This window comes from Anomalospiza imberbis, chromosome 3, assembly GCF_031753505.1.
Source record: "Anomalospiza imberbis isolate Cuckoo-Finch-1a 21T00152 chromosome 3, ASM3175350v1, whole genome shotgun sequence".
In the NCBI taxonomy this organism is placed as follows: domain Eukaryota; kingdom Metazoa; phylum Chordata; class Aves; order Passeriformes; family Viduidae; genus Anomalospiza; species Anomalospiza imberbis.
The window spans coordinates 109,935,804-109,962,758 of record NC_089683.1 but is presented as its reverse complement, the minus strand read 5'-3'; the positions used below and the strand labels follow the sequence as shown (position 1 = coordinate 109,962,758).

General features: G+C 43.8%; 2 protein-coding genes across 3 annotated transcripts in view; both read right to left on the bottom strand.

Annotated features, from left to right (window-relative positions):
- RAB1A (RAB1A, member RAS oncogene family) overlaps nt 1-26,955 on the bottom strand; it is a 152,262-nt gene that overhangs the window by 88,831 nt on the left and 36,476 nt on the right. The window lies entirely within an intron of this gene.
- SPRED2 (sprouty related EVH1 domain containing 2) overlaps nt 1-26,955 on the bottom strand; it is a 59,449-nt gene that overhangs the window by 5,813 nt on the left and 26,681 nt on the right. For both annotated transcript variants that reach the window (XM_068186366.1, XM_068186367.1), the window contains exons 2-4: nt 20,580-20,757; nt 19,076-19,244; nt 16,253-16,317 (exon numbers count right to left, since the gene is read on the bottom strand). In XM_068186366.1, coding sequence (XP_068042467.1) covers nt 16,253-16,317; nt 19,076-19,244; nt 20,580-20,757 — 412 coding nt within the window. The remainder of the gene's footprint in view (nt 1-16,252; nt 16,318-19,075; nt 19,245-20,579; nt 20,758-26,955) is intronic.

Sequence of the window (26,955 nt, the reverse complement as noted above, 5' to 3'; positions counted from 1 at the left end):
ACAAATGTTTTGTAATAACATTAAGCTTAAAGCCCATTTGAAAATCCTGAGAAGAGTCAGGATTTAGTTAGAACAGTCATGTTGGTACTCCCACAAGTACCTTTCCTGCAGAGCTGTATGTGGTGCAGACCAAGATGCTGAGCTTTGATTTAAGCTTCTCAAAAAGCCACACAACACACCCCATGGTCCAGGCAGCTCAAGCCTGCTCTCAAAGCTAAACTTTGACTGATATGTAGCAAAAAAGAGGCAGGGTCTTAAAACGGTACCATGGCAGCCAGCAGGACCCTTCACCTTCAGTGGATCCACAGCTGAGCCCTGCTGGGACGAGCCTTTTGTGGATACACAAAAACATCATGGGTGTTCATGGTTCAAACAATGCAGCCTGGGGAAACAACCCAGTGGGAGGTCATTGCACATACTGTCCTGCAACTGCCTCCCTGTCCTGGATGAAAATAAAAATCCCACCCAAACTAGATATAACTCCTTGATAATCTCAGCAGGGCAGCTGGGAGCTATAACCAGCCCTCCAAGCACTGCGCTATTTGCTGCCTCTCTGGGAAGGCAGCATTTCTGCAACAGGCAACTGGAAAAGAGCTTGTAGTGATTTTTATCTTGCTTGGTTTGTATCTACCTTTGCTATCCTCCACACCTTCTCCCTTTAGATCCGTCGGGGCAACCGAGCCTCTCCTGCACATGTGTTGACACGGCTACAAAACCTGTTTGCAGCATACCAGAGGCTGCGGCGCTGCTCTCCGCTTTCTCCTTATTAAAAATTGCTGCTTTTCCACATTCAATGTCCTCAGATTAGATGGGCAGTTTGCCAACACAAATACTTACTCTAAGCACCCAGAAAGGGGAAATCAAGCTCTCCAAGACCGGGTCTCTTCTCACTCGTCCATAAAGAAGTTCATGGTGACTCCTGGCTGGTGACACCGAAGGCAGTAGCTGGGTGACAAATGCAGTGTCTGCGGAGTTACCTTGCTGACCATCAGCTGGGGTAAGCACTGGGACTTTTCAAAAACCGACATTCCACCAAGGTCCCTCACTATTTCCAACTGACATAGGGGAAGAGTGCTCTTAACACACATGAATGCATGGTCTGAGGACTGAAGAAAACAAGAGGTAGAAAATTCCTACCTCCCAAGCAGAAGGTCGCCAGTGAACCCCACAGGCCCCTCACCTGTGCTGGTGGGCACACTCATCAGTGATGTGAGGAGAGAGATGAACAAGATGATGAGACAGTTTCCAGATGAAACTTGTTATTCACGAGAGTCAAAATGAAAGTTGACCCTGAAAACTTGCTTAAGAATCTCATAATGCCGAAAGACTTTTAACATGCTGGAAGGTAAAAAACCCCCAAATGTAATTAAACCTAAAGAGCAGTGTGACATAAACACCTTGATCTGACACACAGAATGATGCCCTCTGAGCCAGTTATTGCTGGACAGGAAAGAGGTCTTGGGATTAAAACAGGCAGCTCTGTGACAGCGTCCACTTGGTGGCTCAGCAACAGGTTAAAAAAACCAGCAGCAACAAAGACAACCACCAAGGCACTGCATGAACTTGCTGTGCTGCTCCAAGCTGTCTGTGGTGCTGGCCCTCCTCCACCCTGGCCCAATAAGGGTATTTCCACCTCACAGAGACATGGCCAGGACCACAGAGGACATGGGATGGCCTCTCAACAACAGCTAACTAAATAGCCTGGGTCTCTCCAGCGTTGGAAAGAGATCACGGAAAGGACCAAGAAGATGAGAAGTCTACTGAATTGTGAATCCCATAAGGAACATGAGCAGGAAGGGATTATAATCTTCTAGTATCCTTCAGAAAGTAAGATCACGAGGCATTCACTGGAACAGGCTCAGATAAGGTTCAGGCAGAAGGAGGTACTTCTGATGGTGGTCACAGCTAAAATGAGGTTCAAGAAGCCAGAGGGAAACCCTCAGAAGAAAGTGACCAAGGATTAGAGGCATGATGATGCCTCAGGCCTCTGAAAGTGTCTTGTTCTCTCAATGCCCCTGCACTGGGACTGAACCTGGACTTGGTGACTGGTGAAAATCAGGCATATTTTCAAAGAAAAGGCACACTCATCCTCAGCCAAGTGCCACTAAGAACAAATGATGGTAGGACTTTGTCAGTGAGGGAACAGTGAACAACTTCTGTCCCCCACAATAAGACTGGGACGTGGCTGGGATTATTTACCATCAGCATAGCAGGCAAAATTTTGGGGAGGGTGGTGAAGGGTGGAAACATGAGATGCTTGCTGTAAGTCTTCCAAACAGAAACACACTCACCTACAGAAATACATCTAGAAAGGACGTGGCCTCCAGACACAGGCTATTTCACTGATGGAAAATCAGGTCCCAAACTACTGAGCCACTGGTCTCTCAGAGAAACATCATCTTCTTCTCAAACCTGTTAAAACCAATCCAACTCCAGCATTTGGTTTTGAGGGGAAACTATTGAAAACATGCCCAGTAGTCACAAAAGAGAAAAGAACCCAAGACTAAACACTGTTGGAACAGGGAGTCTGATAACAAACTCTGTTTCAACATGCCCTCAAACGCTCAATTATGAGAGATTTGTGCTGCTCATACCAGAACCTTCTGACTGCTATAGCGGTCACAAACTCTTGTGGTTTCACTGCCTGGATAACAAAATCATTAATCACAAACATAAGAGTCATTTTATAAAACCTGTGCAACACATTTCCTGTTGCAAGTGAGCTGGACGTATCTGAGCAAGCACACATACTGCATGTGTGGTATGGCTGCTTAAAGAAACAACAGCAGGCTTCTACGGGCAAATGATGGCACTGTGGTAATTTAAAAAAAAGAAAAACATGTCCTTGTTTCCCCCTCAGACTCAGAAGTGACTCATTAAATTAAAAAACCCCAGTCATTAGTAAAGAAGATTATGTTAATCATTTACTGCAGTTTATTTCTCATTGAAATGGATTTGTTACACAAGAAGGCTAATCAGATACCTAAGCAATAAGCATAGATGAGCATCTACGAAAAAAACACGAGAAAAAGAAGACTTCTCCTGCTTCTGAACTGGACTGATCACCTTGCCTCTAATGGCTTCACAGAATAGGTTTACTCTGTGTGATGCAACATGCAAGGCCGACTACAAAAAAGAAGAAAGAATTAAGAATTAGTAATTCTCTCTCAGAATTATGAAGCAATACAATCTGTGGCAGCTTGTCAGAAATTGGCTGTCAGAGGGAAATTATGGAGTTCTGTCACTTAAAATTTCCAGAAGTGCTCTCTGCCGGCTAAAGGATTTGTAAGTTAGCTGTGGAAAATAATTGTGGGTCAAGCAAGACTAGATTTTTTTTTCCTCTCTAGAATGGTTAATGGTTGCATGAAGCAGGGGGGAACAGATGTATCATGATGTTGAACAATTAGCTTTGCAAGTAACGGTCCTGAAGGAATCAAAACCCCATGCCAGCCTGGTCTTCGCAAAGCACAAGCCATCCTGCTCTCTATTGCCCCGCTCCACTTCTCCCATTTCCCACTGCCATGCAAGCCCACACACCACAACATCCAGATCCAAGGGGGTCTCTTGACATGCAGCACAGAAAAGCAAAACTTGGTGGGGCTCACGGTGTCACCTTTACCGAAGGCATCCTTCTGCAACAGCCAAAGCTCCCTGCAGCAGCTCCTGCGCTCACCTGCGGAGGCCTGAACGTGCTGAAGGAGAGCCCAGCGCCACCTCATCTTTTGAGAAGGCATTCCCCACCATTCCCAGGGCAAGAAACCCAGCTCTGCTTGGGTTGAGGATGAGCCTGGAGAAGCGACAGCCGGAGAGCTGCATCCTCCCGTGCCACAGCCCAACCACCTCCGGCCAAGACCTCTGCAATGGGCTCCTCACCAGCAGCTGGAGCCCTTGGTGTGCTCTGCCCAGGTGCAATCCCTCGGGAGCCCTGGCACAGTTTCCCTTGACCCTTTGCTTTCACTGGGATATGGGGAGGCACAGCTGTGCTATCAGTACGGAAAGGAAGAATGATAAAGCCAGCAAAACAGTGCAGCAAGCGAGTGATACAGAGCTCTGCGCCCGCCTGGGCCTTATCTACGGAGACGCTGTTTAGGAACGTCACAAAGAGGAAGTCTGAGAGTTATTTCGGATGCATGGCAGAGAAGCTTCCACCTTTCCAAAGAAATTAAGATAAAATATAGTCTCCCAGAACTCCCTCAGCTTAATCTTGCCAGACCAGAACAAGTCCTTCCGTTCTCCTCCAGCTTTTTTTAAATTTTATTTTTAAAGCCTAAAGAGATACAGCACTTCTGACTTTCACAGACAGTGAAACACCAAAAATTCTAAATTTCATCTAGAAACACCTTTTTCTCTCTATTCAAGACATTTAGAAAAGGGAACAGCTGACATTTTCCATCAACCTCTAACTGCGCCCTGTACACTCAAGACAGCCCATTTCAAAGAGACCTTAGATTATCCAAGTATTAAGAAAAAGATTCAGTGTGAATAATCTTTTAAGATGTGAGACTCCTGTCTCCTAAGCACAAGCTTTTAATTTGTCATGGCAAGACAAAACCATGGAAGAAAATACTTTTGTCAAATTTCTGTTTGCTTCCCATCACTGAAGACAAGACAGAAATTGTATTGCAGAAAATTGCTTCCACATATTTTTGAATCATTTTGCCACTCTCATCCACTGGGGATGGCTGGAGCTGAATGTAGTTCTACTCTGCTGAAAGTCTGAAGGAAAAGCTTCATGCTAGATCATATTCCAGTTCAGTTCAAAGACAAATTGGCTGTACACAACCTTTACAATAAGCATGGATTCAGACTTGTCCAATACCAGAACAGGAGTAGAATTTCTCAAATGTTTGTTTTCTAGTCATCCCTGAAACAAATACCGATATAAAGTGCAGACAGCTTGCTGTTTTTTACTGCTACCTTTTATTATTTTAAGTTTTTGTGATTATAGCTTTTAGTGCCATAAAGATGCTGGTGGCTGTGCTGGCTGAAGTCAGCAAAACTTAAGGAACATTTATTAGAATTCAGCACACAAGATAATCTCCATTAAACTCCTGCTAAACCCGACTCTGGCATCATTGGGCAGCTCTGTATGGGCCACAGATGTGGCTTAACAGCTCACTTCAAGAAGTGAAAAGAATATATGAGACTCAGACACGATGAAATGACATAACAAACACTCAGATGTGGTAAGGGGGGGAAACCTCAGGGAGATTTTCCTGTTTCACTACTTGCCTCATACAGGGCATCAGATACGTCTGAAAAAGCAGGCATTTGAAGAGATACAAAGAGAAACTTTGTCTGCAAAAGTCAGAGGAGGACTGAAGTAAGTCAGTATCCCATTTTGCTGCAGACCTGGACCAGAGGCTCTGAGAATGTCTATTCAACATATCCTTCCCAGGATACCCCTCCCCCTTACTGCACCACTGGGCTAGAGAGAGCACTGCTTCGATGGAAAGTCTTTGCATCAGGTACTTATAAGGGAAAACCAGAATGTTTTAAGGGGGAAAAAACCCAAACCACAAGCCCAGCTTCTAGGGCTGCTCTCCCAGGCAGCACAGCAATCCCACAGTACAGTGGTGAGAGCAGGGTGGCTCTGTCTGCCCACAAGGTGCTTGTGTCCTCATCCATGAGGAGAGCCTCTCCTTACCAGGACTCCCACGCTTTCTTCTTCATTCCTGCAACTCCTCCATGCTGAGGCCTGATTGGATTTCTCCATGCTGAGACAAGCCACACTGCTTCAACAGGATCTTTTTACTTAAACCTGAGAAATGTTTCAACTAACCAATTGCTTAAACCATCTAGGGATAGAGGCTGGCCTTTCCCTTTTGCAGAGCCTCTGTCAATCTGTTTATACCTTGAAAATGACATCTTGGTGTGGACTACAGCATTGTTGGATGCTCCAGCATCCAACATTTGTGCTTGTACAGCTCTGCAAAGATTAGCAGAGCCACTTTCTCTAACAATATTATCCACATTACCACAGCTGTCCTCTGCTAAGGCCAAGAGAATGGCCACCACGGTCTGAACTGCTGAGGGGAGGTGATGGCCACTGCTTCTCTCCCCCACCAGGGCCATCACCTGCTCTGTGGGCATATGTATGGGTGCAGGACCACAAGAATGCAGCCCAAAATCACTTTTGCATCAGCTCCCTGACCTCCGCTGACCATCCATGTGGTGGCACGGAAGTACAGGGAGCAGAGGTGGGGGAGGCTGGAAGGGGAGCTCCTAATTTTCAGGTGCTGACAGGGAACTTAGCACATCCAGCCCTGCCAAAAAGTGTTCCTTTTGCAAGATGGATAAAGAAATAAAGGAGGAAAGTTCATAAGGGGGTGTTAAACACTGGACAGCTGAGCGCAGCTGGGAACAGATGGCTCCACAAAACTCACCATGAATCTCAGCTCTTCAATACAGAAACTTTCAAGGAGGGGGGCAGGGAACAATATTAAGGGGGGAAGAAAAACACTAAAGAAAATTAAATTAGCCAAGCTAAAAGAATTGATGCACCTAAACCATCATTAATGTCTTCAACCCATCTAATCCATCATTAATGTCTTTGCTAGGTACCATGCAGCCTCTAAATCCAGCAGTGCTCCTCCTATATAATACAAAAGGTTACAAACAGAGGGAGAAAAAACTAAATTAAATGCAAACTTCCCACAGAAGACTGATACAATATTTTAGGAAGTCAGTTAGGGGTCATTTATTCACACAGTTTTGAACATCGATGATATTTTAGCTGGAATTTATCACCAAAATAGAAGCCAACAGCTGATGCAAACTTTTAAAATATCCTCTTCATATGCACTGCAAATATGTCAGGCTCTGCTTAAAAATGTAGTGGTACTTATTTACTTCTGTCTTTCCTTCTCTTGCAGAAAGTGCCAGAGACATATGAACTGCTTCCTATAATCACTTCTGACTTAGTTTTCTTAAAGTATTTGCAAGATCCAGGGCAAGCAGACCCTTAACAAAACAGAAGGGAGGGAAGGAAACAGGTGTATTTAGATGCAGTTCTTTATAATGCATTTCTGTACTGGGCAGAGGTCCACTCTGAGCTCCCCAGACTCCTGCATTCTGTTGCTCATCCTCAGTTACTACCAAACACATCCTGGGGGCCAGAGGGGACACCACCTTACGATATTTTCTCAGTCAGAAAGTTGTGGGGTTTCTTTATGGCTTTTCTGTTGTTCTTTCTTGCTTTTTCCTTTCTAGAGGTGGGAGGGGGAATCTGTCAACTTAAAGAAAAATCCTGAAGCCTCATATAAAAGCATGTTTCATCGGTAAACTTTACCAAACCACTCCTTTTCTTTCCCAAGTTCTCCAAAAAAAAAAAAAAAAAAGAAAACCCAAGTAAAGAAACAAACAAAAACCCCCCAACTCCAATCATTTGAGAGGATCCAAAATTCAAGGACACACTCCAGGCAGCCTCAACTCTCTGTTTGTTTTGGGTTTTTCTTTTCTACCTCTTACACAAGACGACAGATTCAAATCAGATTTGCCAGTGTTTACACAGCAGGTGGAATTACAGGCTCCTTCACGAGGAGAAGAGCAGCTCATTTGCCCCACAGCTCCCACTCAGCTCCCCTCCTACCACTGCCCAGACGGATGCTCCAGCTCAGCACCAGGAGCCAAATGCTTTTCCCCCTGCCAAGGGTGCAAAGAGCTTTGCCTGCTCGCTGCGTCCCCGCGGTCCCACAGCCCTGCTGGGGTTTGTGCCAGGCAGCCATTCCCTAATCCCTCCTGCTGCACTGCAGGAAGTTGTCAGTCATCGCTCTGCCCCTGGCCAAGGCTGCCTCCTCCTTCCAGCAGTGTTTACACCCCGTGCTGGATCCACTCTGCCTGTCACCTTCAAAGGCAGTGCCTGGGGCCAGCCAAGACACCCCAAATCCAGCTGTCCCTGGTGCCTCCTCCTGCCCTGGGACAAGGCATTTTGTTCCAACACAGCACCAGTGAGACTGCAGCTTACAAATATAGCTGTCTGCTGAAAGCCACTTCTCAGGTTGGATATACAAGTAATGGAAAAGGCCATTTTCTGACTCTGTCAAATTTTCAAGCACCCTGATGACGAAAGAAAGGCCTATACACTTCAAAGGCTGACTGCAGAGCCCAGATTAAAGAGGGAATCTGATGGAAAGCTGCAGTCATATCAATCATGTATTTTCAAGGTAAAACCATACATTTGGCCATAACACACCCCCACCAACACCGCCTCAGCTATCCTGGCAGCTCCTTCTAGTCTCAACTGAAGGATGAACTTCACAGTAGAAACATGAAGGAGGAAAATGCCACAAATCCTAAACCAGACACAAGTGCAACAACCACCTTACTTGTATCACCAGCACAGCAGAGGTCTTGCAGCAGGCGATGGATCCAGGGCCGGGGGTATGCAATGAATTTTAGGTGGCACCATGAACATTGGTGGGGTGGCAAAGATTTTTTGCCTCCTGCTCTGCCCATCAGCTACAGCTTCCCTTGAGCCAGCACTTCTGCTTTTCCAGCCCTACAGTGAGCTGGCTCCAGGAGCTAAACCACCGGAAAAGTGTTCGCTTTCTTTTATAGGGCTAGTTTTTGGTTCACTTCCCTGGGTTGGCTCAGCACAGAGTCAGCTGTGCTAGGAAAAGGGGGATGGAAGAGGCCGTCTCTGCTCTGCTGAGGCTAAAGATGCATCAGTCAAGTTGCATCCCTCACTTGTGGTTTCATATAGGTGCTAAAATAACTCCTGCAACCCCAAATCCTGCTCCCCCACATCAAGTTCACTCTTGGCGTGACTGCCGCAAAAGCAAGGTGGGGGAACTGAGCTGGCTGAAAAATAACGTGCTTTTCACAGGCATCTTGACTCAAATCAGGTCCCCCTTACATAATGCCAAAAGAAATGCCCTGGGAACCATGGCTGAACAAAAGCAAAAGTAAAATAAATAAATAAATAAATAAATAAATAAATCTCCTTTCCCACTCTGTTTTACTGTATGTTAAAAAAGGGCAATTTACTCTTGGTTGTATTTTGTTTCTGACACATTTGTGCCTTAAATACACAAATGCACTACAGAATTCAGTTCCAGATGAATTGAAAGGGAACACGCTCATAAACAGCTTCACACTTGAAGTCATCATATAGTTTAAGTACATTACTACACAGCCAAATCATTTTTTCAGAAGACAAGCATGCAGCTAGTTGATTGCAAGTGTGAAATGGTGCTACAACACACTCTGATCACAAATTCACCAGCTTCAAACTACAGCTAGAGAGGCACCAGCCAAGTCACCTTTGTACAAGGAATCCCACAGACAGGTCTGCTAGTGACATTTTTATCTTAAAGGCTCATCCTGCAAGAAAACAACAACTTCAGTAACCTGAAGATTACTTAAATTAATACAAGTCAGGTTACACACAACAAAAGTTATAGAGTACAAAATGTAAAGAGCTGGTACACTGAAGTATGGCACCCCATCATCATCCAAGCACAGGGAAAGAGCAAAATGAGTGCTGAGAAGGAGAGAAGGAGAGGAGGGAAGAATTAGGAGAGAAGGAAATCTCTTTTGAACTGCTGGAGCAAATTGAACAAAATTGAATACTTAACTGGTGCACAAATTACAGCACAAGTTCTGGCAAGATGCAGCTATAAGGAAACTTCCACCACAGCAAAAGATCAAATTTCCGTTTCCTGCAGGATATATCCCAATCCCACTGCACAACCAACTGTGTTTGTATGTGGGAATGGTACAGAGCCAAAAAATACACTACAAAAATGGTCTTGAGAGGAAGAATTGTGACAAGAGAAATTGCTTACCCTCAGCAAAGTAGCTCAACACATCCCAGTCACTGCTATAATTAGCTACATAAAAACTACAGAGCAGTGAGCCTTAGAATATCTGATAGCAATGCAGATACTTTTTGATTAATAATTTGTAATTCACTTAGAGTGAAACAGCACCAAAGCAACGGAAATTCAGTCAATTTGGGAATTGTGTTAAAATGCCAATTTCTGATCTGCAGTAAGAAAAGCATGCTTTACCTATAAGAGTGACACAAAAGCAAATAAACCTCATGATAAATACAATAAAGCAATACATAAATCATCCAAGACCTTTACTCCCCCTCCTTTCTTTTAAAGGAAGCAAACAAACCTTCAAACTTTCTCCTATCTGCTCCCCTGAGCTCTTCACTTACATCTTATGAATCTGTTATATACACAAGAATAGATTTTATGTTCTGTGTACCTCCACACCACAGTAATTTTTATATATCCTTCTGTCCAAATGACAGGTTATGAGTAAGAGTAAGCAAAGACAATTTACAGGCTGAAGTACATAGTAATAGCCTCTACATTTTTGAAGGACTTAAGGAAAAGAGCAGCTGCCTTTCCAGATGATACCACTGTTTCAGTGACAATAGTATTAAATTATCAGTGAGTACAGCCTGCTTGTATTGGCAGAAAGAGCAAGAAAATAAACGGGTTAATTTCCAGCACCACTTGAAAGAAACAAGATATCCTGAAAGAAAGGGAGAAATACAACACTAGAAAATAAACCTGACAGCCAGAGGAAAAAACTTTCCACTTGACCTTCCCTACTGAAAAATCTCTTTCAGCATTGGTATCCATTCCCATTGAGTGATGTGAATTTGTGTGGGCAAAGTTAACCTCAAGGCAGGAAAAAGCCCCAAACAGATAAAAACCAGCTAGCCTTAAAACTGGTGGATAGTCAGGATCTTTTCAGGTTTTTGAGGGAAGGATTTGAGCCTGCTGGTTTTTCTGTGTGTGAATTTCTCTCTTCTTGGCAAGTACTTTTTTTTTTCCTTTAAAATCTGAATTAGAATAGCTGTGGTTTACAATGCAAGCCCAAAATCCAGACATCAGAGGATGTGGCTAGCAGCAACGAACCCTTTGGCTGCTCACACAGAGCACAGCTGGCTGCTGGGCAGGAAGAAGAACAGAAGGCAGGCCATCATGTCCTGCCACTGCCACAATCCCCTTGTTGGTCTGCTCAGCCTCACAGAGCAAACAAGGTGGATTCGCTCGAGGTGACGACCCCATCATTCCCACAGAGAGCTCTGTGCCTCCAAAATGCATTTTCCCCTTCTGCTATTGGAGGATGGCATCAAGAAAAAAGGAAATTGCAAGCTCTTGTGGCTCATCAGTCTCTGAGCACAACTTCTGACTGAAACACATCTCACAACTCAGTGTTGTTCTGCTCTCAGCAACATCATTTTCCACAGAGGGCTGGGATGAGAGATGCTCCAGCATCCAACAGAACTTACAAATATATTCCATAGTATTTGGACTGGGTTTCTACTGTCCACTTTAAAGAAAAAAAAGCCACAGTTGTTCTTTAAAAGAACCATCTGAATATGAAACAACTAAGCCAGCAAGAAAAATTAGGTTTAGTATTTATCTAGCTAATATAAATCTTCTAAATTTTAATAGTGAGGCTGTAACATGCTTGAGGCCCAGATGGGAAATGAAAATAGACAAAAGGTTTCAAGGAAAGGCAGCAGGGATAAATCTGGTTTTTTAATTAGGAAAGCAGAAGAGATGTAAGGGGGACTGTAATGCAAACATCTGCCCCAATATGCACTGCTCTGGTGGAGAAGAGGTAATTGTGTCTGTCTCTGAAATGACTGTCAGCAGTGTCCAAGCCACATAATAAACTTCCTAACTCAAACATCCCCAAGCACAGGAATCCACATTCTGACCAGAAAAAGGCACAAGAGGCACAGGATTGCTCCAAACACACGACTTGGTAGTGAAAACATGAGCCTGAAGACTTCTGCTGGAAGTCCAGGAAGAAAAGCAGTGGCAGCAAGATCTGTCCATATCACCTGAGTGAAGCAGGAGAGTATTTCCCCCTTCTTGCAGTTGGGGAACCAAGGTAAGTAAGCTTTTAGCCAGGAGTCAACAAGAGAAGCAGTGGAGTGAGTGTTTGCACCTAGAAACGCAATTCTGTTGCTCAACCATGCGCCTCTAGATCATGCCCGCTTGATCTGCCAAACTCTCCAGGTCTCATATTGAACAAAAAATAGGATTAAAAATGTATTGATTATATAAAATACAAGTGATTTTAACATGCATATTACATGTAGTAAGGTTGAGTTTTGCTGTGTTTGCCCTTACATTTCCCTTAAAGCTAAAGGAGACTGAAGTAATTTTTAGAGTCACAAACCAGAACAAACATGGGAGCTGCTGCTTCTCCTGCCAGTGGGTGTCTTTTCTTTAGCACTAAAGCAGGCACAAGGTTGCAGATTTATCTGAAAAACACGAGTGGTGTTTCAGCTGAACTGGTCATAAGGTTTTAGAACAAACACCTCTGCTTTTTCAAATGGGATGCTAAAAGAGGCCATTTCAGGCACTCTGCAGACTCTGGAAGACATTGACCTTTTTTCCTTGGAATCAATTCACAATTTTAACTTCGTGGTCATGTGGGATTATTATCTGTAATTGAAAGTAGAAGTGTAGATTAGGGAAAAAAAATTTACACAAGAACTCAATTATATGGCAAGTTCCGTGGCTGAGGAACTACAGAATACACCCAGTCTGTATTAAACCCTGTATCTGAAGCAAATGTTAATTAAAGAAGGCTGAAGATGCAGGCTGGATGGATGAAGACAAACAGAACAATCTCAGCCTGCTGCAACGACAGTGTTTCCCCAACGGAGACAGAACGGATGGCCAGTCTTACTCAGATTGCATCTCTTGAGAGGATGATTTATAATGTACAAGACAGAAGAAATTTATTTGCTAACATATGGAAAACATTTATGGGCTCTTTGGAGGATCTGAAACTCAAGAAACACAACTATGTATTGTTAAAACTCCTAAATGGAGATTTCATTTTAGAAATAAGCATTTTTCAACTCGAGGCTGTGACATTTAGTTCTATATACTGTTGTTTCCTGCCCTGTCAGGTATGAATTTCAGAACAGGTTGTCTGCTGTAGGTCTAAGCCACAGGAGAAGTATTAGCTGGCAAAGTCCTGTTTTTAAAGATATAACCAATGCTTCAGAAAGATGGATGGGGAGTGTTTGCCATAGGGATGGGGCAGGGTATTGCTGCCCAAGTTATCATCTTGTCTCTGCAAGTTACAGTCATGGGAGGAGACAAGACTACTGACACCAAGTAAATTCCCCCCAGCCACAGCTGCAGATTATTCAAAACCCCAAAAAAAGTCCACCTTCTGACACAAGAAAATGGTCTTCCACTAAGCCATGCAAGGTCACAGCCTGCAGGAGAGCTCCACCTCTGGGGCAGATGTTCTCTTTCCCCACGGAAGCAGCCTGCTGGATGCCTGGAAGGGCTGCAGGCTGGCTGAGGGATAAACAGAACGGACGATGCACCAGTCGCACGCACGAAACCACGCGCATCCCACGGAGCCATACTACAGCTAACAGGAGCAGGGGCTTTATAGAAGCCCCAGTCAATCAACAGCCAAAAGCTGTGTCGGGGTCAGGGATTGCATGGAACAAGGAGGGTTGTTCTACAGCTGGGAGCATTACGTTGGTGCAAACATCTGCGCACGATGAAGCCGGGGTGGCCGGCCACAAAGCAGCCTCAGAAATGTGAAGTTTTGGACCTGCTGTGCTTGAACAGATTGAAACATCTTCAAGAAGAGCAGGACCTCAGGCCAAATATTTGAGGCAGCAGTGCAGCAGCAATGGCTGAGATTTTCAGAGACGGGTAAATGACTGATTAAATGACTCAATCATGCAGATACTTTTGAAAATTCTGCCGCACGCAGTTAAGTTTATTCATGCATGTGTGGGAGAGGGGGAGGATTGTGAAGATTTTAATAACTACCTTAGGAAATAAAAAAGAACAAATGCACTTTCTCTTTAAAACAGAGAAAAAAACCCAACCAAACCCAAAAAATCCACTGCTGTGGCTGGAGAAGAGTTTACAGAAAGCTGTAGAGAAGTTTTGTGTGGAAGGATGACCAAATGGACTATGATACACGAGTCAAAAATATGTGCAAAGAAAGAATGGAACAGAAGGGTAAAAATAAAACATTTCACAGCCCTATCAATTTCTTCCAGTTTTAAACTGCTCTGTGCTTCAGTATGTTATTTCTGGCTTATGCAGTCTTCATACTTCACCATAACCTACCAGATAAATAGGAAGTTGAGAGCTTTGAAGAACTTAAGGACTGCAGGAAAAGGAAAGACTTCATCCCAGAAAAAACAAAGACCTATTGGGGAAGGAGATGTCCCCAAAGGCTTACTTTTGGAGTATGACAACACATCTGCCCTGGTGTGCCATCCTGACAAACAGCACCCTGCAAGGTCCCATCACCAGTGAGGTCTCACCAGAAGTGAAGTCCCTCTTGCACTCTGGTGATCCCAAAACCCTGCAGAGAGCGCTGCCAGGCAGGACACAACTCGTTCCCCCAGGTCCCAACAAGATGCCAAAACCGCTGAGGTTTCCCTCCTTGCTAATGCTATTGAGCAGCTTGTTCCTCCTTCTCCATCAGACCTCCTATCCGTAAATGTCTGCATGGCACGGAGTCACCTGTCACCTCCCCAGGGTCAAGTAGGTGGGAAAAATCTCCTGCAGCTCTGGCTCTTCATTCTGAATACAGGAGCTTGAGTGATTTTGATGCAGCTGGAGCAGGATTCATCCAACGTTTTCAATGTAAAACAACACCTACTTAAAGGCAACAAACTGGTGGATAGTCATTCTTCCCCCTTGTAAAAATCATTATTTGAGTTTAAAAATCAACACTCAGCCACAAGACTGAGCTTGTGGAGAAATTCAGGAGCACTCCCAGATGCCTGAACATGAGCTAGTAGGATTTTAGCAAAAATATACTCTCCTGTTTCCACAGGCCACTAGTCACTGCTTAAACATTGAGTATTCCAATGTGTAACCCAGTGAGAGCTGGCACACACCCATCCAAGGCACATTTTGATAGTCATCCGCTTTCCAATGAGCACAGAAGAGCCACACACACATCAAGAGTGACTGTCCACCCCCAGCAGAGCACAGCTCGTCCAGCGGATTTGGGAACAAAGCCGCACATATTGGTAGAAGGCTCTGGCTCCACTGGTGCCTCCCCGGTCTGTCCCATTCCAGCCCCTATAAATCACTTCTGGCAGGTAGTTGGGAAGCAGCTGCTAATGATGGTTTTGCTGCAGAGTGCAGGAAGTCACCTTTTAACCCTGCCTGCTGTTGTTTGTCTCCCTGAGCGTGACAAAAGGACAGATGTGGACAACATGCCAGCCCTTGGGAAGATCCGGTCAAAACTCAGCAGGGAATCTGACTTGGTCCCGTGCTGGCGAAGCACCACCCTTGAAAAACACCTTTTGGCTTTGGATGCTTCCTGGACTCATTTTCAAGCAGCTTGATGCTTGCACTGACTTTTTCCTCCTTCACCCTAAAAATCCAGGGAAGTATCCCAAAGACAATTTTGAGTTTTCTGTTGCTGCACTGAGGATGTCCCAGCTTTCCCATTCTGGCCATCCAGGCCCCACAGGATAAGGAGTGCATTTGTAAAACAACCAATATGTGCCCACGGGGATTGAATTCAGGTGAGCAAACAACTTCATTAAGAAAGAAGTATACAACGTGAGCAACTTGTTTCCAGCCCATGGAATAGTTCTGATCAGAGCCACATTTTCACCTAACAAGTTTTTGGTTTTGTTTTTTTTTTTTTTTTTTTTAAACTTTCCTTTTGAAGTTAGTAGCTTTAGTTTCAGCAAAACTCCGTAATACATTTTAGACACCACAAATCAACCTCCAACAGCTCACTCCCGTCTAAGTCGTTGCTGCTTACACACATGCCACACTACTGTGCCTTCTTCCACCTGAAGAACACTGTCTGAACTTTCTACATTCCATGTACAGGTGAAACACCTTTAAATTTGCTTGCTTACAACTGTGATCCAAAACCTTATTTCCTTATTTCCAGAGTAGCAGTCCCCTTGCTAACTACCCGAGTTTGCAGGAAGCTTCTCATGGACAAAGAGAAGTATTAGCAGGTGTGTGCACCACCTCAGTCTAAGCCAAAAGAAACTCAAGGGTGATTATTTCTTCACTTCTAGCCCCTGACATCACCTGCTCTGACAGGCTTTTCAAGTGAAGACAGGAGGCCAACAGGAGGCCTCACATTCTGCAGAGGATATACTTCCACCAAATAAAACACACCCAGTGTCCAAACACGGTGGTGGCTGAATGCCAACCCTGAGGCATAAAAAGAAAAACCCTTTCTAACCTGACCATGTGAACCTGAACAGAAAAGAGGACCCTGGGTGACATGTACTCACAGTGAAGACATCATCATCGCCGACCTCGGCCTCGTTGTGAAGGGTGGATGAGGAAGTTGTAGATCCTAGAAAAAAAAACAAACCAACAGCTTTTTAAACACGTGACATTTCCATGAAACTTTTTTTTTTTTGAGGTTGTTAAACATTTGGATTCTCACAGGTTTGTGTGTTGTAGGTGCACGAAAGAGTGGCTCAAATTAAGGAAGAACAACCCATCTGCTGGTAGCTGGGTTGAAGGGGTAAAATCTGAAAAAATGTTTCTTGAAACACAACTGTGTGGCTGCCAATGCTAATTAAGAATGATAAAAATAGTTACCATTTCCAATTACAGAAGACTAATTTCTGAAGAATGGTAAAGCTATGTACTAATCAGTGCTCCAGGCTGATTCTCAGCTGTCAAGAAATCACATATAAGTTTTTCTTCACTTACTCCCTAAATGGGGGGGGGGGGGGAGAAATAACCTTTAATTTAAAATTAAATGAACCTCACTTTGACAATGAAGAGTTAGATTGGATTTTTTTTGCTTTTAATTTTGGAAGTTGTTATATACTCTAAGGGTCTTCTCTATTATCACCTACAATCACCTTGCCCCACATAAACAAAGTATTTGAAAGGAGCTGATATGTGTAAAACCATAGACAAGAGAAAAATACTGGGGGGGGGTGCAATTTTCATTAGGTACATTAGGCAATCTTCTGGAAAGGTAGGGAAGCATATCAAAACACTTTCCTCACCCCAAAGCTGCTCCTGCAGAGCTGCTCGAGGGCCTGGTGAGCACCCACATCACAGAACAGCCTCAGGGAAGGGGCTGCTCACCACTGCTGGACTTGACACCAAATTTATGCTGTACCTAAAAACGAGTGACTCCTCTCCCTGTACCCAATCCAAGATCCCAGACCCCCCTCCTGGCTGGCTTCATCTACCCTAAGGCTGCCAAGGAGGGTGGGTACAGCTGGGGGGAGAACCCTCAAGTCAAAGGTCTGGTTTTTTGATGAAGCCCATTGCTAGACTGAATTATGGCCACATCACATCCCTGACCAACACAGCAGAATGCCTTGTGCCACCTTCACTCTGGAAATTTGTTAAAATAATGTGTTTTATATAATGCTATTGGCACCAGCCTTGGCTGCTCTCAGTTGCATCATCACGAAGATGTGCAGAGCTAAGTGTGAAAGCCCACTTAAAACACTGAGTAATGTGGAAACATTTGTGCCATTTGCTACATTAGCTTTAAAATTAAAAAAAGCTGAAGCTCTATGGAGCTGCACAGGGTTCTTGTACCTGTGCCCCAAACTTCTGATGCTACAGGGAATGAACTACTGGTTAAATATTCACAATAAAGCAGTGATTTCATGATGTGAAGTTCTGAATGCACACTTAGTTGTGCTTAATATTACCTGCTGAATTTGATCAAGTATGTGAACAAAAAATGAATGATAAATTAAATCTACTGCCCAACACTGTGTGTGCATGAACAAGCTATTGTTTTTCATTCAGAAAGCCTTATTTGGAAGTTAATGAGGAACACATTCATGAGGATCAGCCTGTACTGTTAATAGGATAAATACAGATTTGCTGATTTTGAAGTATCTGAGATACAGCAGAACTTCATTTTAAATACCTCCACTGTAAAATGGCTCAAGAAGAGCAAAACAGGAGTTGTCAAGTACTGGCATCTTCAAAATACGACTCAATACATTTGAGTTATTATCTCCTTGAAACTTTGCACAATCCCATGCCACTTACATAAAACATCACTTTTATGACTCAAAATGTTTCACAGTTTTAACAAGAAGAAGCAAGTCTACCTGTAACTTCTCAAAGGCACAGAAAAAAGCAAATTTCTGAGAACATCTTTCCTCTAACTGATGAGGTATTTAGCAGCAATGAGCCCTGGGGATATTAATACTCTTCTAATATCTACCATGTTCATGTTAAAGTAAGGACAGGCTATCCAGAACATGAAGTTGTCTTATGGAGCTAATGCCCTCAAAAAGAATACACATCTACACATACATCTGAGTTAGGATCCTCACAAAATGTACCATCTGTATATGAAAATATCCTGGTCACACTGGAAGAGAAGGCAAAAGGCTTTGGACTACTAAGTCCCTACATAAAGTAGTATGGGTAAAAAAAAAATCAAGAAAAAATGCATGAAGAATCAAATTTCATTAAAATAAAGTACAATTGAATTATGGCTGTATTGTGATTGCCTGATTGCAATGAAATGTGAAAAGGAAAAATTTATGACAACTTCAAAGCACAGACAATTCAAACACATTTTTTACAGAATTAAAAAAAAAAACACCCCAAAGCACAACAAAGTCTTCAAGAACTACCATTCAACTAAGAGGATGCAGACAAAACGAATTACTGCAAAATAAAACCAAAACCAAACCCAGTTTTATTCAACTCCAGGCAGGAATTAAATCCTGTGATTTAACAAAGACTCAGTATGATGAGATTTGACTGCAAATAAAGAGCCTGGGCTGTTTGAGTTGCCATCACTAGTGTGAAACCCAAGCCTATCAAAAAAAGCAGTAACAACAAACTTGATGATAAATAACAAGGAGAAGTCTGGACAGACAGGATTGAAAAATACTTGACTGAAACACCTTTCTAAGAAAGGGACGAGAAAACACAATTCCTAAAAGCTGGGGCTTGCTCACTCTAGGATAAGGGCCCCAGGAGCACTTGGACACAGGCACAAGAGATCTCCAAGCCCAAGAGCTGATTTTAAACACTTCCCTCTTCCCAGCTCCCTGACTCAAACCCCCTGCCCACTCTTCCAAGGGTGGAAGTGTCCACCCCCACGCTACCTTCAATGAGGTCCTCGATGGCTTTCCTCACTCCTCGGTCGAAGGCTCGAGCGTCAGCGGGGCTTTGAAAAGTGAGCCCAAACTTTCTGTTGTCAACTTTCCAGTGGTGGAAGGTGGGGTTTGCCTTCGTGTACACCAGGTCCTTCTTCACAAAGCACTCCAGCACCACCTGGGAGGGCGTGAGCCCCAAAAGAGGAGCAAAGTCACTTTTCCCACCCGAAGGACACAGCCAGCACCGTCTCAGGCCGGACCCAAAAAGCAAGCCAAGTCATGCCTCACACGGGGAACATCCTTCCCTACCAAATTATGGCTAATAAACACCAGACACTGTAATTGTTCTCCAAACCATTGCACATTCATCTTTTGCTTGTGCTTTGAGTAGGCGCTCGCTCCCTGCCCCAGGAGCATGTTTTGGACCCAGTGTGGCACAGGTTATGCTAGCGGGGGTCTCAGGAGGAAGGAGAACCTCTTCCCTCAGTAATTTTGCTCAACAGAAATTTTATCCACCAGCAGCAGATTTAGGAGGTGCTGCAACACTCCCCTCACTGTTTTTAAATTGTTCACCCCCAGCCAGACACTCATCTCAAGTTCTGCTGTGCCAAAAAACATCTCTAGAGTGATGCTCAGGACAACAGGAATGGCTTGTCATGTCTTACTCCACCCCTCAAAACCAGAAGCATGGCTCCTAAATAATTTCAAAAAAAGCATCCTAAGCAAAACAGCATTGCAAAACACAAACCATAATTGAAACAGCTTTAAAACACCAGGCTTTTTGAAAGCAAGATCATTTCTGACTCAAATAATGCATTTTTTGAGCCTGTGGAGGAAGTGCTGCTTTTAAGCTAGCCCATATCTTCACAGGAGTGCAATTCAGAAGAATCAAATACATAAAAACAAGATAACAAACGATAACATTTCAAATGGCCCCTGGAAATCAGGAAAGGGCTTTATTAATTTGATTTGTGCAGGGATACAAGAGAGCTCCTTTTTAGATAAACAGCTACCAGGAGAAACTGAGTGTGTCAATTCATAAGAGACAACTTGTCTTCATATTCTCACTCAGCTTGTTCAAACCTTGAACAGCACGCAGCATAAATAATTCATGGCCCTTTTAAAAGGCTTGCACTGCATTACTCAGTGCAATGTGACTGGCTTCATGGGCTCTTTACACTTCAATTCACTTCTCACTTACCCCCGCACTAGGTCTAAGAAAAAAAAAGAAACAAACCACAGGCCCTCTTTCATTCAAAGGGGATCTTTGCACGTGGATGTCAAAAATTTACCTGCTCCTTCCAGGTGGCATCACGCCAGCCTAGGTAGCAAAAGATGGCAATTCAAGATGAGGATTGGGTTTGTTTTGTCCCATCCAGTATTATTTGCACATGCCTGTTTTTTATATATTTAAAAAAGAAAAAAAACAAAACTTGCACAAGAATACAATAGCAATAGATTTGGGATAATTCTCATTATAAGAACAGACAAAAGTTGAATTAGGGTCTATTACCAGTTTGTCTTTCTGCCTTTCACCATGGATTAGAAATCCACTTCTTCCATTGCCCTCCGGGTACGTGACCTTGCAGACGCCAACTCTACTGAGACCGCCTCCTTCTTGCGGCAACCATCCCCCACTGGAGTCATCTCGGGTCATAACCACAGCTTTGACTCGCACAATATAGCTGTCACTGCAACGGCAACAAAACAAAAACAGAACCTTTTGTGAGCATCACGGTCGCGTCGCAGCAGCTCTTCTTGAGGGTGGTGTTTAGGCGGCGCTGCGCCGACCCCAACGGAGAGTTTCTGCCCGGGATGGGAGCCCACCTCTACCATGGACGGCCTGGAACACTCCAGCCATCGTAGGAAAGAGACCCACCAGATGTCAACACACAGATCATACAACCTGTGGTCCCTGACACTCTCTGCCTCCTGCAGCTAGGGACAGGGACCAAGAGAGTGGGGTGACCCAGACACCACCCCAAGGCCAACTCCCACATTGAGGCACCAGGTCTCCAAAATGCTGGAAGAACACATGGAGCTCAAATAGCCCACGAACAAAGTGTTTCAAGGTTTCTGTGATCAGATTCGTGAAGTGAGCTTTGGAAGATGACACTCAAATTCCTCTACGTCTGGGACAGTTTTACGGGGAAAACCCCACAAATGTGGCTCCAGCTGGTACCTCAGATGAAAGGAGATGGGAACCAGCTCAGCTCAGGTCATCAGGACCATACCATGCCCCTAAAACAGTTTCACCAGCATTTCACAGGGCTTTGAAAGGCAGAGCCTCCTAACCTCACAAGAAACTATTCTGGAAACACCTAAGATCTGGGCATAATCCAGACATCTACCACAAAGGAGTCTCCCACCGTGGGAGACTCCAGGCCTCTCCTGTACCCTTTCCACCAAGCAGTTGCTCCATCATCTATTGGGGACATCCCTAAGGTCACTCAGAAGCAGAAAAACCCCTACAGAATGCAAGCAAAAGCCACACACCTCGCATGGAACATGCAACAGACTACAAGCTCAAATGGGTTGTCCCACGCACAACCATGGCGCTGCAGAGCTGCTGAGGCATCCAGTGGTGCCCACAAAGCTGCTGCAGGGCACTCAAACCTGAAACATTAACATCAAACCTGGGACGAGAAAAAGGGACGTGCCCATGGACTGTCCATCTCCAGATCACCAGGAGAAGGAAGATCAACAAACACAGGGCTCCAAGAGGCAGCCTTTCAAAATGACAGGTATTACCCTGTATGGAGAGAAATTCCTCCCTGTATCCAGATATTTTCCCATCATCCTGTACAGCATGACAAGCAGTAGTAGCTTTCTTCATCCTGCACCAGGTAAAATTGCCTCATTTTCAGACTATTTTTGCAGCAGTTCAGCTGCTAACACTTAAACTCCAAGTTCCCCTTTCTCTAACACAACCAGATCTAACATCTAAGCAGGCAGCCTCACGGATTCTACCTGAAAGCAGTTTCAGGACAAACCAAGGGAAGAAGCAGTGAGCAACTTCTGGGACCAGCTTATCTCTTCTGATCTCACAAAACACATGATGCAATTTTCTTTTCACAACCTTTATTTTATGGATATGCCAACTTTCTCACTGGACCTACACAATGTCAGCAGTGCACAGATGCCAGAAGCTCATCCCCTGCTGCCCTGAGTACTTTGCAATGGCTGATAAAAAGCTTTCCAATCCAATACACAGCCACAGCTGACACACACAAGGTATTCACAGAACAGAGAAACCATGTTTTTAAGAATATTTTTGCTCGAGTCCTTAAAGCAGCTTCCTGGTACACTAAACAGGGTAATTGTGTCTATAAATGGATCCAGTTACCTTTTTATTTTTTAATGAAAACCTGTTTCTAGATTTTACAGTGGCAACTTTAATCTCCTGACTTCCTGATACTCAGAAATAAGCAAAATACTTCAGCTAATTTCCTACTGTGCAAAAATTGAGCTGCTTCCATCCAAGACAGTTTTTGTTTTCTTCTTTGTACCTTTCCCATATGGTCTATAAGGATTAACAATTAGCAGATTAAGTAAAAAGAAAGCCAACCATACATTTCTACATCTTTCTACTATTCCCCAAGGATCCTTTCTGGACTTATTTTTAGCTCTTCTGAAGCCAGAGCCGCTCAATACGACCTTCCCTCCTATCCTCCCACAAAAGTCATCCACAGAAACTGCTGCTTCTCCTTCCACACTTGAAAATTGCCACTGGCATTATAGCTTCCTGCCGGATTTACCATTCACTTTTATGGCAGCAGTTGGAACCGCTGGCTGTCCCAAAAGTAATGTTGCCTTCAGTTACTTTGCTGCATAAATTGTCCACTTAAAGGAAAATTAGGCAAGCAGCAGCTACTCAGTACTTTGTGATTCCTGACAGTTATTTACACATTTCCATCCCCTTTCAGTGAATTCTCTAGGCTTGTGATTGCATCTGAGTATTACTGGATACCTATACATTAAATTTAGGTACCATGACTATCCCTGCCCATTATAATGACGATCTGGTGGGGCACACATGGTTCTCCTCTTCATATCCACATCTACCCATGACCTATGGCCCTTACAAACTCTGCCACCACATGCCGAGATAACACCATTTAAACTGTGTTTTTCCCATCCTGAAGACCAACCTCCTTAAATATAAAAAGCCAGAAAATGTGGTTTCCATCCTCCTACCCCTGCAAGGTGACCTCTGTTCCCCTATTAGACAAGAGCCTTGTCCAGCAGAAGGGTTCACCTTTGGCAGGGCAGGCAGAGCTCTGGCTCCATTAATGTAATTCCCTGGCACACTTTCCTGCACGATCAAAAGTCACCAGTGACGCTGGGCTCCCTGCAGAGCTCTGTCCCCACTTCTGCTCTGCTCCAGCCACAGCCACATTTCCCAAAGTGCAACCTGTGCCACGGGACTTGGAAAAAAAAGAAAGAAAAGATAAAGGGAAAGGAGGTGGTTAAGGGTTCTGAGGGCTTGACATCTTGGTTTAATCACTGGATTAGGACTCAGAAGCTGCACATTGAATTTTCAAGGCACAGCTTCCTCCAGTCTTCTATGTCCAAATCCTGCCTGCTGTTTCCATCCACAAGCCTAGAATAGGCAATGCTTCTTTCCCTCATGCCAGTGTTGATAAATACTTGGGAGGTACTCAAATATTTCAGTTCCATATAAGGATCTCGCTTCCTTAGTGTAAAAGCTGTTTATTTTCTTTGCTATTTCATTTTACGCGACTGCATCAAGGCTCTGGCTGGTTCCAAGTGTTCCAAATCCTGAGGAGCAAAGGAGTGATCTGCAAATCCCATGTGTGTGCCTCTGATGAAACCTTGGTGCACTGGAGTAGCAGAACAACCACATTCAAGCCATCCATCTGCCATTTTTATCACGGTAACTGCAATTTGACTCTTTCACAAGAAATGGTTAATGAGGTACATGAAAATATTTGGTCCGTTACAATTAATGAGGTACTGATAGGTAAAAATGAAACAACTAGAGAAAACCCTACAGTAGCCTTAGTTCCCCTTATTTTATTGGATCCTTGAAACTTCTAAGACTGCTCTAATTGTTGGGTTTATGGCCTATGCGCTATGCTTTTCATGCAAACTATTCTTAATTATGCTCTTAAATGCTATCTTAACCCCACAGATTTGTCCTCAACAGCCTTAAAAGCTTGGGAAGAAAGTATCTGAAGGGATTACCCAGCTGCATGGCAGCCAGCCAGCTTCTTCCAGGGCTGCTCCAGGTTGTCTGCCTGCCCCACCCTGAGCGAAAAAAAAAGAAACAGAATGAACTTGGGGAGTAAAGGTAGCGCCGAAAAGCACGTGTTGTTTTTATTGGAAGGAAAAGAGAACTCTTTAAAAATTATAGCTCGTGGGTATGCATATATATCTATAAAAGTAAAATACAGTGTGTGCATGTATAACTGCTCTTCCGGAGGACACAGAATTTTCCTAAACAAGAAGTGACTGAATATGACCTCTGTCATCACTGAACCCTGGCTTCCTTATCTATAGCCCAACTCACAAAGCATTTGTGTGTCTAAGAGACAGGTGACACTTGAGGCTGACAGAAGTGCTGTCCCCCACCATGTACACATGGGGCTGTGCTCTCAGACATAAACCACATCACCTCCAGCAACACTAATGGGGGACACAGCCATGAGCCCCTGGTGTGGCCAGTGAGGGCTTATGGCTGCAATCCTGCATCCAGGACTAAAAACCAAAACAAATCACTCCTTAGTTAAGGTTTAATTTCACCACTGTCTTCATAAAAGGAGGGTCAAAGTAGACAACTCCCTTCCACCAGTTGCTCTTTTCCACTTTGCTTCCAAAGCAGCAACTGCAGATACCATCAGATGTCTAAAAATCCCAAGGGAGAAGGAAAACCTAGTCCAACCCACCACATTTACTACTTTTTTTTTTTTTGAGTGACATTTAGTATCTAAAACACTTCCCAGACACCTTCCATAATTCAGTAATATTTTTCCTTCTAGCCAAGCTACTTGACCAAAATACAAGATTATAAACTTTCACAATATTGCTGCCATAAAGCACTTTGATGTTTTCCTCAGTTCCCAACTCTACAGCTTACAAGGCCAGGAGAGATCCAGGTCTCAGAAAAAAAGGTATTTGCCCATAATGGGTTTCAACATTATGGACTACTGTCTTTTAATCCATGCATCGACATTCCCAGATCCCAGGTTTCAGGGAAGAGCCTTGAAGGACAGCAGGAGGCTGCTAATACAACAGCAGCAGAGGTCAGGCAGTTCAGCTGAACCAGGCACATAAACACAATTTAAACTATTTGGATCCAAACAAATTTAACTTTACAATTACTGGGGCATAACCTGTCTCTGACTGACCTGGATGTATTTCACAGTGCCAGGTGTTCTCCCTGCCTCAGCAGCTCCAACAGCTGGAGTTAAAGCCATCGCATTCTGCCCAGGTGATTGCTGCAAGTTGTACTGTGAGGCTCCTCTCTGCAGTTCATCCCACAGCCAGAAAGCAGGGACATTAAAAGCTGCTATTTTTGGAGTCCCACTTCCTTGATCTGTTGGTCGGTTCATGAACCTTCTTGCAAAGGTGACATATCTGCAGATTATAACCAGCATTTTCTTCTTCAAATCCTAACTTAGCAATTTGTTTGAAAGCAAACTTCTGAGAGTATGCAGCTATAGCAAATTAAGTTGATATTTCCGTACCATTTTGATTTCCAGCAGGTTTGAAACTTTTTCATTAAGTATCAAAACCACTACATATAACCAAGAAAAAAAGACATCTGTGTCTCTCTGGCCAGATCAAATGTTAGAATGGAATCTGAAGACAACCACGGAAAATCTCCTAAAAGTTTTCCTTGCCCTCACCTCTGCATCATACCAGGCACAAAGAATCTCTATACCTGTAACCCAACTCTTGTATAACCAATTTGCAACCCGTATTTTTCTGGTTTTCAAATCAAACACCACCAGAATAAAAGGGCACCTGGGAAATTTTCGTTTCCACACAGTCAGAGTAAATACAAACAATTCAGTCTCCACATTCCTTGCTCCAGAGATGCTGGCAGAGCCCAGAGAAGCCCCAAAAGCAATATGAAGAGGGGTCAGGTCTCCACAGCCAGTGCACGGCAAGCCTGGGTTTGCTTCCAGCACTGCAGCGCATCCAAAAATCCTCCATAGGAAAATCTAACAGCAGTTTTGTTTGGTTTGTTGTTGTTGTTTTTTTTTTTTCCCCAGAAGAAAAAGGACTTTTCAAAAAACCAAGACACCTGCAACAACCCAGCCGCCCGCCTCCACATCTCCTTTAAATGCCGAGGCAGTGAGGAACAAAGGAACCCTTTCACCAAAACGTTTGTTCAACATTTAAGGCTGATTTTATTGAGTTTACGAGAAACAGCTCCATCCTAACTAGCTCAAATGGGATTTCATAATCCCGTAATTAGTTCAGATCCTTCCAGGAAGTATATGAGAATTCATTCCTGAAATACATACATACATTATATATATATACATATATATTCAAAAATATACATATTATGTAGTCCTGCATGGATTAAATCCATTTTTTTTGGCCAGCATAACATCCTCTCCTGTGCCAGACTTGCCCAGTGATCCCCACAAAGTGCTGTACACGTGGGCAAAACCTCAAATGAACTGGAAGCAGCTTTTTAGGGAAAAAAGCTGACTTACAAGCATGCTGATAGGCAAGCAAAGATCCACTGATGCAGCTCTAGGTCTCTCCCCAGAAATTAGCTTATTACACAAACAACACTGAATTAAAATGACATTTTAACGGCATTAGGGCAGATTAACTTATGACTTGTGTCTGTATTGAAGCATTTATGTAACACTGCTGAAACTGTGTTAGAGCTATCAAAAGTCACA